Source organism: Camelina sativa, chromosome 17, assembly GCF_000633955.1.
Source record: "Camelina sativa cultivar DH55 chromosome 17, Cs, whole genome shotgun sequence".
Classification (NCBI taxonomy): domain Eukaryota; kingdom Viridiplantae; phylum Streptophyta; class Magnoliopsida; order Brassicales; family Brassicaceae; genus Camelina; species Camelina sativa.
In genome coordinates this window covers 5,853,575-5,867,863 of record NC_025701.1, presented here as the reverse complement: position 1 = coordinate 5,867,863, position 14,289 = coordinate 5,853,575, and the positions used below count along the sequence as shown (strand labels likewise).

The 14,289-nt window shown below is 38.9% G+C and overlaps 4 protein-coding genes across 5 annotated transcripts in view; all 4 read left to right on the top strand.

Moving 5' to 3' along the window:
• LOC104755570 (importin-13-like) lies at nt 1,664–8,501 on the top strand. 2 transcript variants are annotated; one of them, XM_010477972.2, is made up of 24 exons: nt 1,664–1,942; nt 2,048–2,146; nt 2,228–2,434; nt 2,527–2,646; nt 2,734–2,817; nt 2,905–2,961; nt 3,171–3,299; nt 3,422–3,483; nt 3,576–3,632; nt 3,713–3,836; nt 4,253–4,378; nt 4,573–4,653; nt 4,896–5,009; nt 5,093–5,172; nt 5,347–5,482; nt 5,585–5,734; nt 6,051–6,136; nt 6,430–6,617; nt 6,887–6,979; nt 7,133–7,320; nt 7,428–7,539; nt 7,621–7,778; nt 7,860–7,976; nt 8,069–8,501. In XM_010477972.2, the coding sequence occupies exons 1-24, from the start codon at nt 1,739–1,741 to the stop codon at nt 8,306–8,308; spliced, it is 3,012 nt and encodes a 1,003-aa protein (XP_010476274.1). In that variant the 5' UTR covers nt 1,664–1,738; the 3' UTR covers nt 8,309–8,501. The 2 variants fall into 2 exon arrangements, with proteins under 2 accessions (XP_010476274.1, XP_010476273.1); XM_010477971.2 differs by having other exon boundaries at nt 4,253–4,387.
• Nucleotides 8,674–10,548, top strand: LOC104755569 (eukaryotic peptide chain release factor subunit 1-2). The gene is made up of 2 exons (XM_010477970.1): nt 8,674–8,784; nt 8,960–10,548. The coding sequence occupies exon 2, from the start codon at nt 9,021–9,023 to the stop codon at nt 10,323–10,325; it is 1,305 nt and encodes a 434-aa protein (XP_010476272.1). The 5' UTR covers nt 8,674–8,784; nt 8,960–9,020; the 3' UTR covers nt 10,326–10,548.
• On the top strand, nt 10,647–11,983 carry LOC104755568 (WD repeat-containing protein LWD1-like). The gene has a single exon (XM_010477969.2). It carries the CDS (start codon nt 10,761–10,763, stop codon nt 11,799–11,801), a length of 1,041 nt encoding a protein of 346 aa, XP_010476271.1. The 5' UTR covers nt 10,647–10,760; the 3' UTR covers nt 11,802–11,983.
• Nucleotides 13,001–14,289, top strand: part of LOC104755567 (glyceraldehyde-3-phosphate dehydrogenase GAPA2, chloroplastic) — a 5,678-nt gene continuing 4,389 nt past the window's right edge. Inside the window, exons 1-2 of the mRNA XM_010477967.2 lie at nt 13,001–13,109; nt 13,191–13,295. Of these exons, the coding sequence (XP_010476269.1) occupies nt 13,068–13,109; nt 13,191–13,295 (147 nt within the window). The 5' untranslated portion in view covers nt 13,001–13,067. The remainder of the gene's footprint in view (nt 13,110–13,190; nt 13,296–14,289) is intronic.

Genomic DNA, 14,289 nt, shown 5'->3' with positions numbered 1-14,289 from the left:
TATATATATAATATTTTAAATTCAATGTATTAGACAATTTGGAATACATAAAATTGAATATACATTTTTTTAATTAATGGAATGTTGATGAGGTTGATCAGGTTCAAATTATAAGTTTGATGACAAATATAGAAACAATACATCTATGTGGAAAAGAATCAGAATCACATTTTCGTTGATTAACAGAGAAAAAATAAAAAACCATACAAGAATTGACAAAGAAAGAGGTCGAAAGATTGTTCTCGTTTGTGAGAACCGAAATCAACTCTCTCTATCCGAAGTGATTTTGAATACGGAGGAGCCTATCGCCGTTGGAGATTCCGAACTGAATGGAGAGTGTTTTGAATATTTGTATTGTATTGCTTGTTTCAGAAAATTTGTTCGATCCCTTACAAAAGACTCCCCCCTTACATATTTATACCGACCAATTTATTACCTAATTAATGCATAATTAATGGGGCACGATTTGCGTATCCTAATTAATCCTCTTGAATGCGGGAATCTTTGACCAAGCCCGAGCTGCGAGCTGACCAACACGAAGCATCTCCGCGCTCTCTTCCTTTCTCCGGGCCTTATGGACCGATCAGTAATACGCTCTTGGCCTATTAGACGCGCCCGGCCTAGGCCCTTTGCCTATTGCCCGAGATGACAGATCGTAGGTACAACATCGTTGACTTAATTAAGATTACGCGGACTGAACTACAATTTGATAGAAGAAAAGAAAGCTCCAAAAGGTAAGAGTGGCTTAGTTGGAGAAAGAGTTGTCCTTGTCTCGAGTCTCGACGACCCTTCTCCGGTTCTCCCACTCTTTAATAGCTTGGTTTGTCTAATAATGTGAGAGTGTAATGCATCCAACTCAATATCATCATTAATCTCGTCATATAGTACTGAGAAATTGACCATGTCCATATGATTATTGGATGACAAAATGTCAATAGGCTTGGTGAAAGGATGGCTTCCGAAGTAAGTAACACGTCTCAATATGTATTGTACTTGCTCTCTTCTGGCATTTGATTGGCTTGTTAGTTTGTTATTAGCTTACCAGCAATCTTAGTTCGGGTACTACTGAATGGGCCATTAGAGAATACAATGGTTTCCTAATGGGCCTTTAACAGCCTGCCACAGTGTTCTCAAAAATATAATTGGGCAATTTTGGCTAAGTGCCTGTCAACACTGTAGCGTAGATGTTACTTGTGTTTAGTTTAGACTTAGTTAATGAATGTTTTGTGACACTAACTCGTTCTAAAACCTGTAATTGTAGTAGAATTGGCTATTGTAGTACACAAGTACTTGGTTGGATTGTCGGATGACAATCCTAATATCCTACTCTTTAATAGTCTAACATGCAACTAATCTTGAAAGCATTAATCTCATCGATTCTGAATGCATTTTGTGGATAAATATTAATTAACATTATTAGCAGTTTTATACAAATATTTAATGTAACGTATTGTTTTCTTTTCTTTTCCGACCTTTTTTTGATTTTAACTGATATATCGAACCGAACCGAACCGAGGGAGAAAAAGAGAAGAAGTAACTCTGATTGGATTCTTAAAAAAAAAAGAATTAAATTGTCTTTAATTTTTTTCCTTTTTAATTTTTCTTTTTTTTTTTTTTTTTTTTCTCAAAACATAAAAATAAAAAATTATTCCGAAGAGTCATCTCAAGAGTGGAAGAAGAAGAAGGGAGACGAGACGAGACGAGAGAGAGTGGAATGCAAAAAAAAAGAGAGAATTGAATGGAGTTACAGAGGAAAGTAGCAGAAGCAATACATGTATTGAATCACGATCCTGAATCATCCAACAGAGTTGCCGCTAATCAATGGCTTGTTCAATTCCAGCTCACTCCCGCTGCTTGGGATGTCTCCACTTCTCTCCTCACTTCCCCGATTGTTTCTCTTTTCGACCTCCAATTCTTCGCCGCCCAAATTCTCCGTCGAAAGGTTCAAACTTTTTCCCATCCATCCTCAGATTCAAAAAAACCCTTCTTTTATGTTTTTGTTTTAACCCCTCTCTCTCTCTTTTTATGTGTGTGTTTGGGTTTTCAGATTCAGAACGAAGCCTCGAATCTTCAATCAACTGCTAAAGATGCTCTTCTCAATGCCCTTCTTCTTGCTGCTAAGATATACAGCTCCGGTGTTCCTCAGGTTTGTACCCTTCTTTTTGTTTGTGTGTGTTTGCTCCGGCGATGGGAATGAAACAATTGGAATTGTGGGGTGGAATTGCAGTTATTGACGCAGATATGTTTAGCTCTCTCGGCGCTTCTTCTTCACGCGGATCCTTATTCAAAGCCCTTTGATAAGTTAATGTTCGCACTTCAGACTCTTCAAGCTCATGATGATGGTAATGTCGTCTTGCTTGAGCTTCTCACTGTCTTACCTGAAGAGATATCTGACACTCGCCATTTCTCTCATCAATCTGATCTTCGTCAGGAGGTTCGTTGTTCCTTCTCCTTTCTTTTCGCAAAAGTTTGTGTTTTTTATCCTTGTTTTACTTAACCTCGCTTCTTTTTTTCGCTATGTAACAGCTTCTCTCGCATACTTCCATGGTTCTTGATTTCTTACTCCAGCAGTCTGAGAAGCAATTCACTTCCCCTCATTATCCGCATGACAACAACCGTAAAATACTTCGTTGCTTACTGAGTTGGGTATGTTGTTTTCTTTTTTCATGTAGACCTCGTGTTGTAATAGGTTTTCACTGGATTTCATGTTGATGTCTTTACTCATTTCGTTAGGTCCGTGCTGGATGTTTCTCTGAGATTCCACAAGGCGCAGTGCCTTCACATCCCCTTCTTAACTATGTATTCAATGCCCTGCAGGTGACTTTTCTTTGTGGTGTAGTTAGTTTAAATTACTCACTTTTCTACAAACTGCCTTTTGGATTCTTATTTCTCTGTGTTCCATAGGGTACTACTTTTGATCTCGCCATTGAGGTGCTTGTTGAACTTGTTACTCGGCATGAGGTATGTTTGAACTACATTATATTGACATTTTTTATTTGTATATTCTGCTCTGGTTTGTTCATACTTTATGGCTATCTGTTGCATAAGGTTTAGTATCAATGTATTGACTTATAGTGTAATAGCAAAAGCTTACATAATATTTTAATAGTTCAATAGCAAAAGTGTATGTGTCTGGATTTTCTTAGCTTTGACTTGTTTTCTTCTTGCAGGATCTTCCTCAGGTTTTATTGTACAAAGTACAGTTTCTCAGAGATACACTTCTAAAACCAGCTCTTATAAATGCTGATCTGAAAGTTGTCTCTGGCCTGGCATGCTTGATGTCTGAAATCGGACAAGCTGTGAGTTCGAGTTCCATTTTATCTCCTCATGAGTGTTATATATTGTTGTGACGTTATTACTATTTACTTAACTTTATTTTCTGCTTTTTTCGAGGCTCACGTCGGTTTGCAATATGTTTCAGGCACCTTGTTTGATAGTTGAAGCAAGTTCTGAAGCACTTATTCTGACTGATGCGATTTTGAGGTGAGTAGTAGGTCTTCATTGCTTGTTTGCGTGCGTATTTAGTTATCTTTTCCACGTTACTCTTCTTTACTGTCCATCAATTATATTTTCAGCTGCGTGTCATTTCCAAGTGAAGACTGGGAGATTGCAGACTCAACTGTACAGTTTTGGTATTATTTTGGTCTTATTAAGCTTCTTTACAACCATATGGCTGTTCTTTGCTCTCAGACTTGTTTTTTCTTTTTCGTAGGTCAACTTTTGCAACATATATACTTAGCCTAGGTGGAAACAGACAGAATGACAGAAATCGTGTGAAAGATATATTTCTACCAGTTTTCTCAGCTTTAGTTGATGCTCTTGTGCTCCGCGCTCAGGTTACATCTTGGCAACTTTCTTTAGTTCAGTTTTCATATATCTAATAGCACTATCATATCAGTTGTAGCACCAGAATACCTTGAAAGAACAAATTATAATGTACGTTTCTGTTAACTTAGAATTCTCTCCTTAATATTATATTCTTCATGGTTAAGTTTGGTCAACTATTAAGGTTTTGGTGGAAGCTATTTTTCAAATTTAGTTCACAGTTTTGAAACTTTTAGGCTTGTCATTCACAGTTTCATGCATCTCCGTCTTACCTTTCATCTTTTTACCAAATTTTATTCACTGTATCAAGCTTTGTCATTTCCTAAATGTTCATAAGTCCACGAATTGTTGCACATGTGCTTGTTTTATTGTACTAATGGTGTTTTTTTTTATTGCGATTCTAAACTTCCTAGCAATTTATCTTCAGGTTGATGAGTTTACCTCTAGTGACGAGGGTCCCGGACTTGACCTTCCCGATGGCCTTTTGCATTTTAGAAATAACCTTCTTGAGCTCTTGGTTGATATTTGTCAGCTACTCCATCCTACAACATTTGTGAGTAAGGTGTGCTCTCAATTCACAATTCAAATTCAGTATTCGCTACACAACTAATTTGTATTATGCTGTGGCCTGTGGGTTTGTGAAAGAGGAATGCTTACCGTAAATTTTAATGTTTTTGGACTCTGTCACTTTGAACACAGCTTCTTTGTTCAACTATTTTTAACCTTTTCCTGCTGATATACCTGTAGTTATTTTTTGGTGGTCTGCCTTCTTCAAATGTTTCGATGCCCTTGAGGGAGGTTGAGGCGAAATTGTTTGCTCTTAATGCGGTGAGCAACCGTGACCTCTTTTCTTTAAATCATATTGTTTCATATGAAGTTTCTGGTTTCAAAACAGCCCAGAGAGGGGTGGGGTAACATTGTATGGGTTCTCTACTGTTAATTATCCATCTCTCCATTTGTTTTTCTTTTTTTGGGAGATTGGTGATGTTAGCTTTAATCTTGGCAGTTTTCAGGAGTTGCATTTTCTATTGTCAATCCCTGTCTTTTACTAAAGGATTCTATTGTTTCAGGTTTCTGAAATTATCTTGCAAGAGGGAGAGGCTTTTGATTTTTCACTGATCATGCAATTGGTTTCTGCATTCTCCGCTAGGCCATCTAGTGAGCTCAAGGGGTTTATATGTGTTGTATGTCAGTTCATACCCTTGCCTTACTAACAATTTTCTTGTACTGTTAATGCAATCAACATTTGACAATAATCATCTTTTAGGTATACAGATCACTGGCAGATGTTGTTGGCTCTTATTCAAGATGGATCTCTGTTTTTCCAAGTAACGCCAGACCCTTGCTGTAAGTATACTTTCTTTAATGACCGTTAAATAACATATTTGTCATAGGAGCTTCAAACTGTCTATTTATTTTTTCTTTGTTTTCTGATTGGTACTTTTCAGTCTTGTAGAAGGTGTATGTTTATATCTTATAACCTCAATATGTCTGATAATCTAATGGTCTTTCTACTTTTAGATTATTTCTTGCAGGAGGAATTTCTGAACCTATTTGTTCACATGCTTGTGCTTCTGCTCTGCGTAAAATTTGCGAAGATGCTCCAGCTGTAATCCAGGAAACATCAAATTTGGATATCTTAATGAGGATAGGAGAGGTATCAGCATCATCTGACCATTTCGTTAACTGTTAAAACATACTCAAATTACACTGATATTATATTGCGTCTCCTGAATTGTTTTATTTTTACCTTTCTTAGTGTTTGGAGCAGTGGAATTTGGCCTTGGAAGATGAGGAAGAAGTCATTACCGCTATCACTGTCATCCTTGGCTCTGTTTCTAACAAAGAACTACAAAATAAATTATTAACTCAATTGCTTTCGTCAAGTTATGAAGTTCTTTCAAAACTAGTAAGTAATTATATTGTTTAGTTAGAAAGAGATATACTTCAAGGCTCTTCTTATCTTTCTTGTTCCTGAACCAGTAGCTCGTTTTTTTTGCTCTCTATTAATGGAAAAAGAATCAGCTAATTGTCCATATCTCTGAGGCCACTTTTCAACATTTTACTCTTAAATGTGACTAGAAGAACACTAAGTAGATAGAAGTGCTATCTGGAAAATTATCCTTTCTTTTCTCTTTCATTTTCTATTGTTTCCGTGCTTTTCCAATCTAATGCCTTCCCCAATGATATGATAGATGATGCTTTTCTATCCTTTGTGGTTTTAGGTAGATGAAGACGTTGAGTCTTCTGGTAGACAGAGTCCAGCCACTTACACGCGCATGCTGAGCTCTGTGACAAGAGGTCTTTACAGGTCTGCTTCTGTGACTGCTGTATTTACGATCTAGCTTACTTGTGGCGTAATCTAGAAGTTTTTGGTGACCTGTTTGCGGTGTCGAGACTTCAAGTTATCTATGAAAAGATTGTTACAGTTTTACGTTACATATATTTTCCTGATCATCTGCGTTAGATAAATTTGGTAACTCTGAACAAAGTATCCATGATCTTTAGTAGCTTGCACTCTGGTATTTTGTTTTATATGGTGTACAAAACTTTGGTAAGTATATTATATTGATTAGTTTGCTCTTCACCTGTTTCGTGATTCAGGATTGGAACTGTATTCAGTCACCTTGCGACGTCTCTGTCATCTGTCCCTGTGGCAGATGGTCCAATCCTTTCTTTGTTGACCGTTTTCTGGCCCATTTTGGAGAAGCTATTTAGGTCTGAACACATGGAGAGTGGTAGTTTAGCTGCAGCAGCATGTCGTGCTCTTTCAGTGGCAGTTCAGTCGTCAGGTTTCAAACTTCTCATCTCTCTATTCTTTGACGCTACATTCATCTTGGCATGCCTTTATAGCCTGGAACAATTCGTTATTCCATGGCGTCCTTTATACTAGTACTTCTCAGAATATCTACCAATTGTTTCTTGCTTTCATACCCTAAGAGTCTGACTATGCATATGATTTTGGGACCACTATGGCTCCAAATCAAGCCATTTCGATATTTTCATTTTCATTAGCAGGTTTCACTGACATTTTAACCCTTAGTATTTGCATTATTTACAGGTGAGCACTTTATGCTGCTACTACCTAGTGTACTGGACTGTCTATCGAGAAACTTTCTGTCATTTCAAAGCCAAGAATGTTACATAAGAACAGGTGAGGGTTTTTTGAAGGAGAAAAATTTCTTAAGAGGCTAGCTTTAATCTTTAGTAACGGCTGTTATTGGCTAGCTTAAATAAACTATACCCTAGGTTAATTAGTTGATCAGCCAGTTCTCTAAAGTATGCCTTTTCCCGAAATTTTTATCAGCCTGTGTAATCGCCGAAGAATTTTGTCATAAGGAGGAATATGGGTCCTTGTTTATCACTACATTTGAGAGATTTACACAAGCATCATCATTGATGGGCATAAATTCATCATATATATGCGACCAAGAACCCGATTTGGTGGAAGCATATGTGAATTTCGCATCGGCATTGATCCGCGGTTGTCATAAGGTTTTGCAACCACTCTTTTGCTCGTTGAAGTATATAACTTTCAGTTCATATTTTTTTAAAAGGAGTCTTGGGGTGAAGGTTTGATTCTATTGCTTTTTATGACACAGGAGTTGTTGGGTACTTCTGGAACACTACTTGAGATTTCTTTCCACAAAGCGGCTATTTGTTGTACAGCTATGCACCGAGGCGCTGCTTTAGCTGCAATGTCATACTTATCAGGTAAGTTCGCAGTTGTTTACTATTGGCATGAACTTGTGGTCGTAAGCATACTGCTTACACTATGTTTTTTGAATTCTATAGGTTTCTTGGAGGTTTCGCTTTCATCCATGATCGAAACTGTGAATTGCATATCTGAAGGATCATTCAGCGTGGTCTCTGTCCAGGTTGTATCTCACTGCGGAGAAGGACTTTTGTCTAATTTGGTCTATGCTCTACTTGGAGTTGCAGCTATGTCAAGGGTAAATATTTTGTGTATAATAGCAAAAGCAGTGATGGATCGGGATCTTTGATTGACCTTTTTGGTTCTGTTTTTGTTATAGGTCCAAAAGTGTTCGACGATACTGCAACAGTTAGCTGCAATCTGCAGTTTATGTGAGAGGACATCATGGAAAGGAATGCTGTGTTGGAAATCTCTTCAAGGATGGCTAAACTCTGCGGTATCTCTCTCTACCTCTCTCGTGACCACATTAAGACCGAACCCCACCTCTGTTTTGTTTGGTCTGATGACTTTTTTTTTTGTTGTATTCAGGTTTGGGCACTCCCGAGTGAGTATCTAAAGCAAGGAGAAGCAGAGAACATAGTGAGGGAATGGTCAGAAGCTCTGGGGGGAGCAGGGATTGATTACCTTGAGAACAAAAGCTGCAATTTTGGAAACAATAACAGTCAAGTAGGAGGACATATGCAAGGGAAACATGGTCGAGCATTGAAGCGATTAGTGAGAGATTTTGCTGATTCTCATCGAAACGATCCGAATCTAAACATCATTTGAATCAATAATCTTCATTTTATTGTGTTGCCTTAATAATGAGGGCAATGCATCTTCTTCTTCATTTCTCTGGCAATGCTCTGATTCTACTGTACAGGAGGGTAAGAAACCTCATGAAGAATCGTTAGCCATCTCTTTTAGATTCATCTGACGAGAAGAATAATAATTAATATATACATCCCAATGGTTAACATTTTTTATTCATTTACATTGATGCAAACCAAAAACGGCACGCAGTCTTTAGTAATGTAGTCTATCGCGTCGGTTTCACCTTTCACGTAACTGGGCCTTTTTGAGTTGAGATAAAGCCCATCAGCTCATCTCGGTTTTAAAACGGAAATTTAATCCGGTTATCTTATGGTTAGCACGTGAGTTTCACGTGATTGGTTTGGTGGGGGGGTTAGAATCTGGGAAAACCCTAGTCGAACTTGAATCAATAATTCTGGGAGGAGAGAAGCCGCCGGAGGAGAGAGAAAAAGGTACGTGCTTGTGTGCGTGTGCTGCGATTTCGATCTATCTGCTTAATCGATTCTGTTCGTTGTTATCGTTTTGAGAAAAGTTTTGATCTTTACTTCAGTTGAAACCTCAATTCGATTTCTTAGTGTTGTTCAAAGTACTTATCAAACTTGCTTTGATTTTGATTCTTTTGTGCAGTTTGGGGTCTGCTTTTGATTTCTCCTTCTCCATCTTCGACCTCGAGAGAAGCAACAAAAAAATGGCAGAAGAATCGGATACGAACATTGAGATCTGGAAGATTAAGAAACTAATCAAGGGACTTGAGTCAGCAAGAGGTAATGGAACGAGTATGATCTCTCTTATCATGCCTCCTCGTGATCAGGTATCTCGTGTTACCAAGATGCTTGGTGATGAATATGGAACTGCTTCAAACATTAAGAGTCGTGTGAATCGTCAATCTGTTTTGTCTGCCATCACTTCTGCTCAACAAAGGTTGAAGCTTTACAACAGGGTTCCTACTAATGGTCTTGTTCTCTACACCGGAACCATTGTTAATGATGATGGTAAAGAGAAGAAAGTGACTTTTGATTTCGAGCCCTTTAGGCCAATTAACGCTTCCTTGTACCTTTGTGACAATAAGTTCCATACCGAGGCATTGAATGAGCTTCTAGAGTCTGATGACAAGTTTGGTTTCATCGTTATGGATGGAAATGGGACGCTGTTTGGTACGTTGAGTGGGAATACTAGAGAGGTTCTTCACAAGTTTACTGTTGATCTCCCGAAGAAGCACGGAAGAGGAGGACAATCTGCGCTTCGTTTTGCTAGGCTTAGGATGGAGAAGAGACACAACTATGTTAGGAAAACCGCTGAGCTTGCTACACAGTTTTACATCAATCCAGCTACAAGTCAGCCTAATGTCTCTGGTTTGATCCTTGCTGGTTCTGCTGATTTCAAAACCGAGCTCAGTCAGTCAGAGTTGTTTGATCCTCGTCTCCAAGCTAAGATATTGAATGTTGTTGATGTTTCTTACGGAGGTGAGAACGGTTTCAACCAAGCCATTGAGCTGTCTGCTGAGATTCTATCCAATGTGAAGTTCATACAGGAAAAGAAACTGATTGGAAAGTACTTTGAGGAGATAAGTCAAGATACCGGGAAATATGTTTTCGGTGTGGAGGATACTCTAAAGGCTCTAGAAATGGGTGCTATCGAAACCCTGATCGTGTGGGAGAATCTGGACATAAACAGGTACGAGCTAAAAAACAGCACGACAGGAGAAATGGTGGTGAAACACTTAGGGAAAGATCAAGAGTCTGATACAAGCAACTTCCATGATTCAGAGACCAACGCAGAGCTAGAAGTCCAGGAGAAGATGCCTCTACTCGAATGGTTTGCAAACGAGTACAAACGTTTCGGCTGCACTCTTGAGTTTGTGACAAACAAATCCCAAGAAGGGTCACAGTTTTGCAGAGGGTTTGGTGGGATTGGTGGTATGTTGCGTTACCAGCTTGACATGAGGACATTTGATGAGTTATCGGATACTGAAGTTTATGAAGATTCTGATTAAAGTGGGACAGCTTTTGGTGATGGTCTCGATACAGTGAGGGAAAATGTGGCATAAAGATGGTCTTTATCATGAAAAGATATTTAAGTTTTCTTCTATAGAACATTGAGAATCTTGTCTCTTTCTTAAAGCTTTTTTCTTCTCCGACAGTTGAATCTTTTGTTCTGTTCTTCGTTAGACAATTTTTGTGTTGTAATTTTTGAGGATTCTAAACATGTCTTTGTTAGTTTGTCGTTGTTAGCTTCTGTTTTCTTTTGTCCTAGAAACTTGATGAAGACAGAGATAACGATATAAGCTTACTCTGCTTCCTTAAACGGTGTCGTTTTACAAAATATATGAATTAAATAAAAAAACTGGAATTTAATTCAGTGTGAGTGATAGAGGCGGAAGAAGCGGAGGCGATTTCTAGGGTTTCTGGTCGGAATCTCGATTTTGACGATGGGAACGAGCAGCGATCCGATCCAAGATGGATCCGATGAGCAACAAAAACGTTCAGAGATCTACACATACGAAGCGCCATGGCACATCTACGCAATGAATTGGAGCGTTCGTCGCGATAAGAAGTACCGTCTCGCCATCACCAGCTTGCTCGAGCAGTACCCGAACCGAGTCGAGATTGTACAGCTCGATGAATCCAACGGCGAGATCCGTTCCGATCCTAATCTCTCCTTCGAGCATCCTTACCCACCGACCAAAACCATCTTCATCCCTGACAAGGAATGTCAAAGACCTGATCTTCTCGCTACTTCTAGTGACTTCCTTCGTCTTTGGCGAATCGCTGATGATCATTCCCGCGTTGAGCTCAAATCATGTCTCAATAGCAACAAGAACAGTGATTTTTGTGGTCCTCTTACTTCATTTGACTGGAACGAAGCTGAGCCGCGTCGAATTGGGACTTCTAGTACTGATACGACTTGCACTATTTGGGACATTGAGCGTGAAGCTGTTGACACTCAGCTTATTGCACATGATAAAGAAGTGTTTGATATTGCTTGGGGTGGTGTTGGTGTTTTCGCCTCTGTCTCAGCTGATGGCTCTGTTAGGGTGTTTGATCTTCGTGATAAGGAACATTCGACTATTATCTATGAGAGCTCTGAGCCAGATACTCCTTTGGTGCGTCTGGGTTGGAACAAGCAGGATCCTAGGTATATGGCTACTATTATCATGGATAGTGCTAAGGTTGTGGTGTTGGACATTCGTTTTCCTGCTCTTCCTGTGGTGGAGCTTCAACGACATCAGTCTAGTGTCAATGCCATTGCTTGGGCGCCTCATAGCTCTTGTCACATTTGTACCGCAGGAGATGATTCTCAAGCTTTGATTTGGGATATTTCATCCATGGGACAGCATGTTGAAGGTGGTCTTGATCCTATTCTTGCTTACACAGCTGGTGCTGAGATTGAGCAGCTGCAATGGTCGTCTTCTCAGCCTGATTGGGTCGCCATTGCTTTCTCCACCAAGCTGCAAATTCTCAGGGTTTGATCTTTTTAAAAGAATTTATCATCTCTTGTCAGATTAGGTTACCCTTCTTACTATCCTCAAGATGTAAAGACTGTTTATCAATGGCATTAATGAATCTGCTTGATCTTGTTGGTATCCTCAAATTGCAAAGCTTGAACTGACTCTTGTTGATGTATGATTGATAAGAAAGAATGATTCTTTGATCTCGAACTTTGCTTCATCGCTTTTTCTTTCTTAGCACAATCGTTACAGTCTGATGACTTATCGGTGAGTGCGTAATCAGGTTAACTAGGTTTAGTTTTGTATTTGATTAGAGTAATGGACAACTAGAGTTAAATTACACATCTCTGTTCCTATTGCACGTCTTGGACTAGCTTTATATAAAGTGAATGCGCAATGGAGAACAAGTCGCTAAATAGACCTGCAAGTAGGCACTTATTTTTTCTCAGTCCTTTTAAGAGTTTTGGATGATATGGCTCAGCCGTGGAAAAATGGTCTTAGTTGACAACCGTCAGTACTTTAGTTCAACTAAGGTTTGTTCTTCTAAAGATTGGTACTTTGTTAAGTGTAAAACATTAACCTCAGTTCCAGTGTTGTGATCGTTTATTTCTGACTCTTTGCTACCAAGTTGTCCCTACAGATTACATCATTGTATTTTTCTATACATCATTGTATTAAAGATCCATACTGGTGGTAATCGGTGAATGCAATGCTTAAATTTGGGAGGGAGGGAGGGATTCAATGGTGGTTTCTTTCTCCTGATATTTCGGAGTATTCATTAGCAGTGACTTAAACCGAGTTTATGTATTATGTTATAATGATCTGTTTCTGGTATTAATATAAAAATGGTGACACACCTTTCTTTGAGATTACAAAGAAGGTATATAATCTTGTAAAAGGCTTCAGACTATATAAAGAATTGTATTTTTTTGTTTATATTCACTCGTTGTTAACGTGTCTGTGATTTTCATCTGCAGCAAAGAGATGTCAGAGAAAATCTTGTTTGACTTTTCAATGGTCCTAACAAGGAATGTCGAGTCACTGATCAAATGCTGTGCAAATGTGACCACATGATGGAGAAGCCCATCCACTTGTGAAGCCCAAGTGAGAAGCAAAGATGTGTGAACGAACCACAACCATACAAGTGTATGACAAAAGCTATCCAGAATCTCATCTTCTTTGCCTCCAACTCAGCAATTCTATTTTTCTATATTACCCACCACTCACTGCTTCAACATTACTTTCTGACTCTTCTGCTACATTATACACAGCTTCTCTACGGTAGCCATGGCTTCGGCTACTTTCTCTGTGGCCAAACCATCCCTTCAGGTTTTATTTCATTTTCCTTCCTCATTATCTGCCCTTGACAAGTTTTATCATCATCTAATACTCTCATGTTTTGCAATTCAGGGTTTCTCTGAGTTCTCAGGACTTCGAAACTCCTCTGCTCTTCCCTTTGCCAAGAAATCTTCTTCCGATGAGTTTGTTTCTTTCGTCAGTTTCCAGACTTCTGCAGTGAGTTCCTTTCTTTCTCCATTCCTCTCTACTGCTTCTCTGTAATATACCTGATGGTGCAATCTTGTAAACTCGAGAGGTGTTTCTTGTTATTAAAGCCTTCACCATTGTAGATCTGTCCGTCTTTGTACAAGCCTGCATGCCATGATCAGCCATGGCTGCGTCTTTCTTTGAGGTTTTGTAAACCATGTACGTCTTGTTTTGTTTCTGTATTGNAGGTCTCCAAGAAGACTTTTGCTGAAGAAGTCAATGCTGCTTTCAGAGATGCAGCTGAGAAAGAGCTCAAAGGTATCCTCGACGTCTGTGATGAGCCTCTTGTCTCTGTTGACTTCAGGTGCTCTGATGTATCCTCCACTATTGATTCTTCTCTTACAATGGTTATGGGAGATGATATGGTTAAAGTGATTGCTTGGTATGATAATGAATGGGGTTACTCGCAGAGAGTCGTTGATTTGGCTGACATTGTTGCCAATAACTGGAAGTGAAGACTCAACTTTTAATGTCTGCTCCATTATTTTTTTACTGTTATATAATTCGGAATCTATAATTGTAGTTCCTGAGTTTATTATGCATTTGTGCTCTATCATTGATAGTAATAAACTTGATTCAAACTTGTTACATCCTCTGCTTAATTCATAACTCTGGTTTGGGAATGCATTTGACAATAAAGAAAGATACAATACTTGTTATGTTACATAACAGGAGGATTGTGGTATTGAAACTGCTTATACAGCTCACAAGAGAAGCAAAAGAGTCAACAGTGCAAAAGATTGAAAGGTGGTATAGCCGATTCGGATCAGATGAAAGAAGAAGAAGATCCAAACATCTGATTAGGATCTTCATTGACATCTTTGAGAAAACTCTCAACATAAGTTGCGGTGTAGTCATACTCAAAGCAATGCGAATCATTGCTGAGAACCGAACCAATCTTCATCTGTTCTGCATCGCTCTGTTCACCGGTGTTGTCCTGGTAACCAAACAGACTGCTTGACAT

Bases quoted from the DNA above. Each gene is read 5' to 3' on its own strand.
- LOC104755569 (XM_010477970.1), top strand. From the start codon at position 9,021: ATGGCAGAAGAATCGGATACGAACATTGAGATCTGGAAGATTAAGAAA.
- LOC104755568 (XM_010477969.2), top strand. From the start codon at position 10,761: ATGGGAACGAGCAGCGATCCGATCCAAGATGGATCCGATGAGCAACAA.
- LOC104755570 (XM_010477971.2), top strand. From the start codon at position 1,739: ATGGAGTTACAGAGGAAAGTAGCAGAAGCAATACATGTATTGAATCAC. The intron at 4,388-4,572 runs GTGTGCTCTCAA...ATATACCTGTAG, and splicing joins CTACAACATTTGTGAGTAAG to TTATTTTTTGGTGGTCTGCC. The intron at 7,779-7,859 runs GTAAATATTTTG...TTTTTGTTATAG, and splicing joins GAGTTGCAGCTATGTCAAGG to GTCCAAAAGTGTTCGACGAT.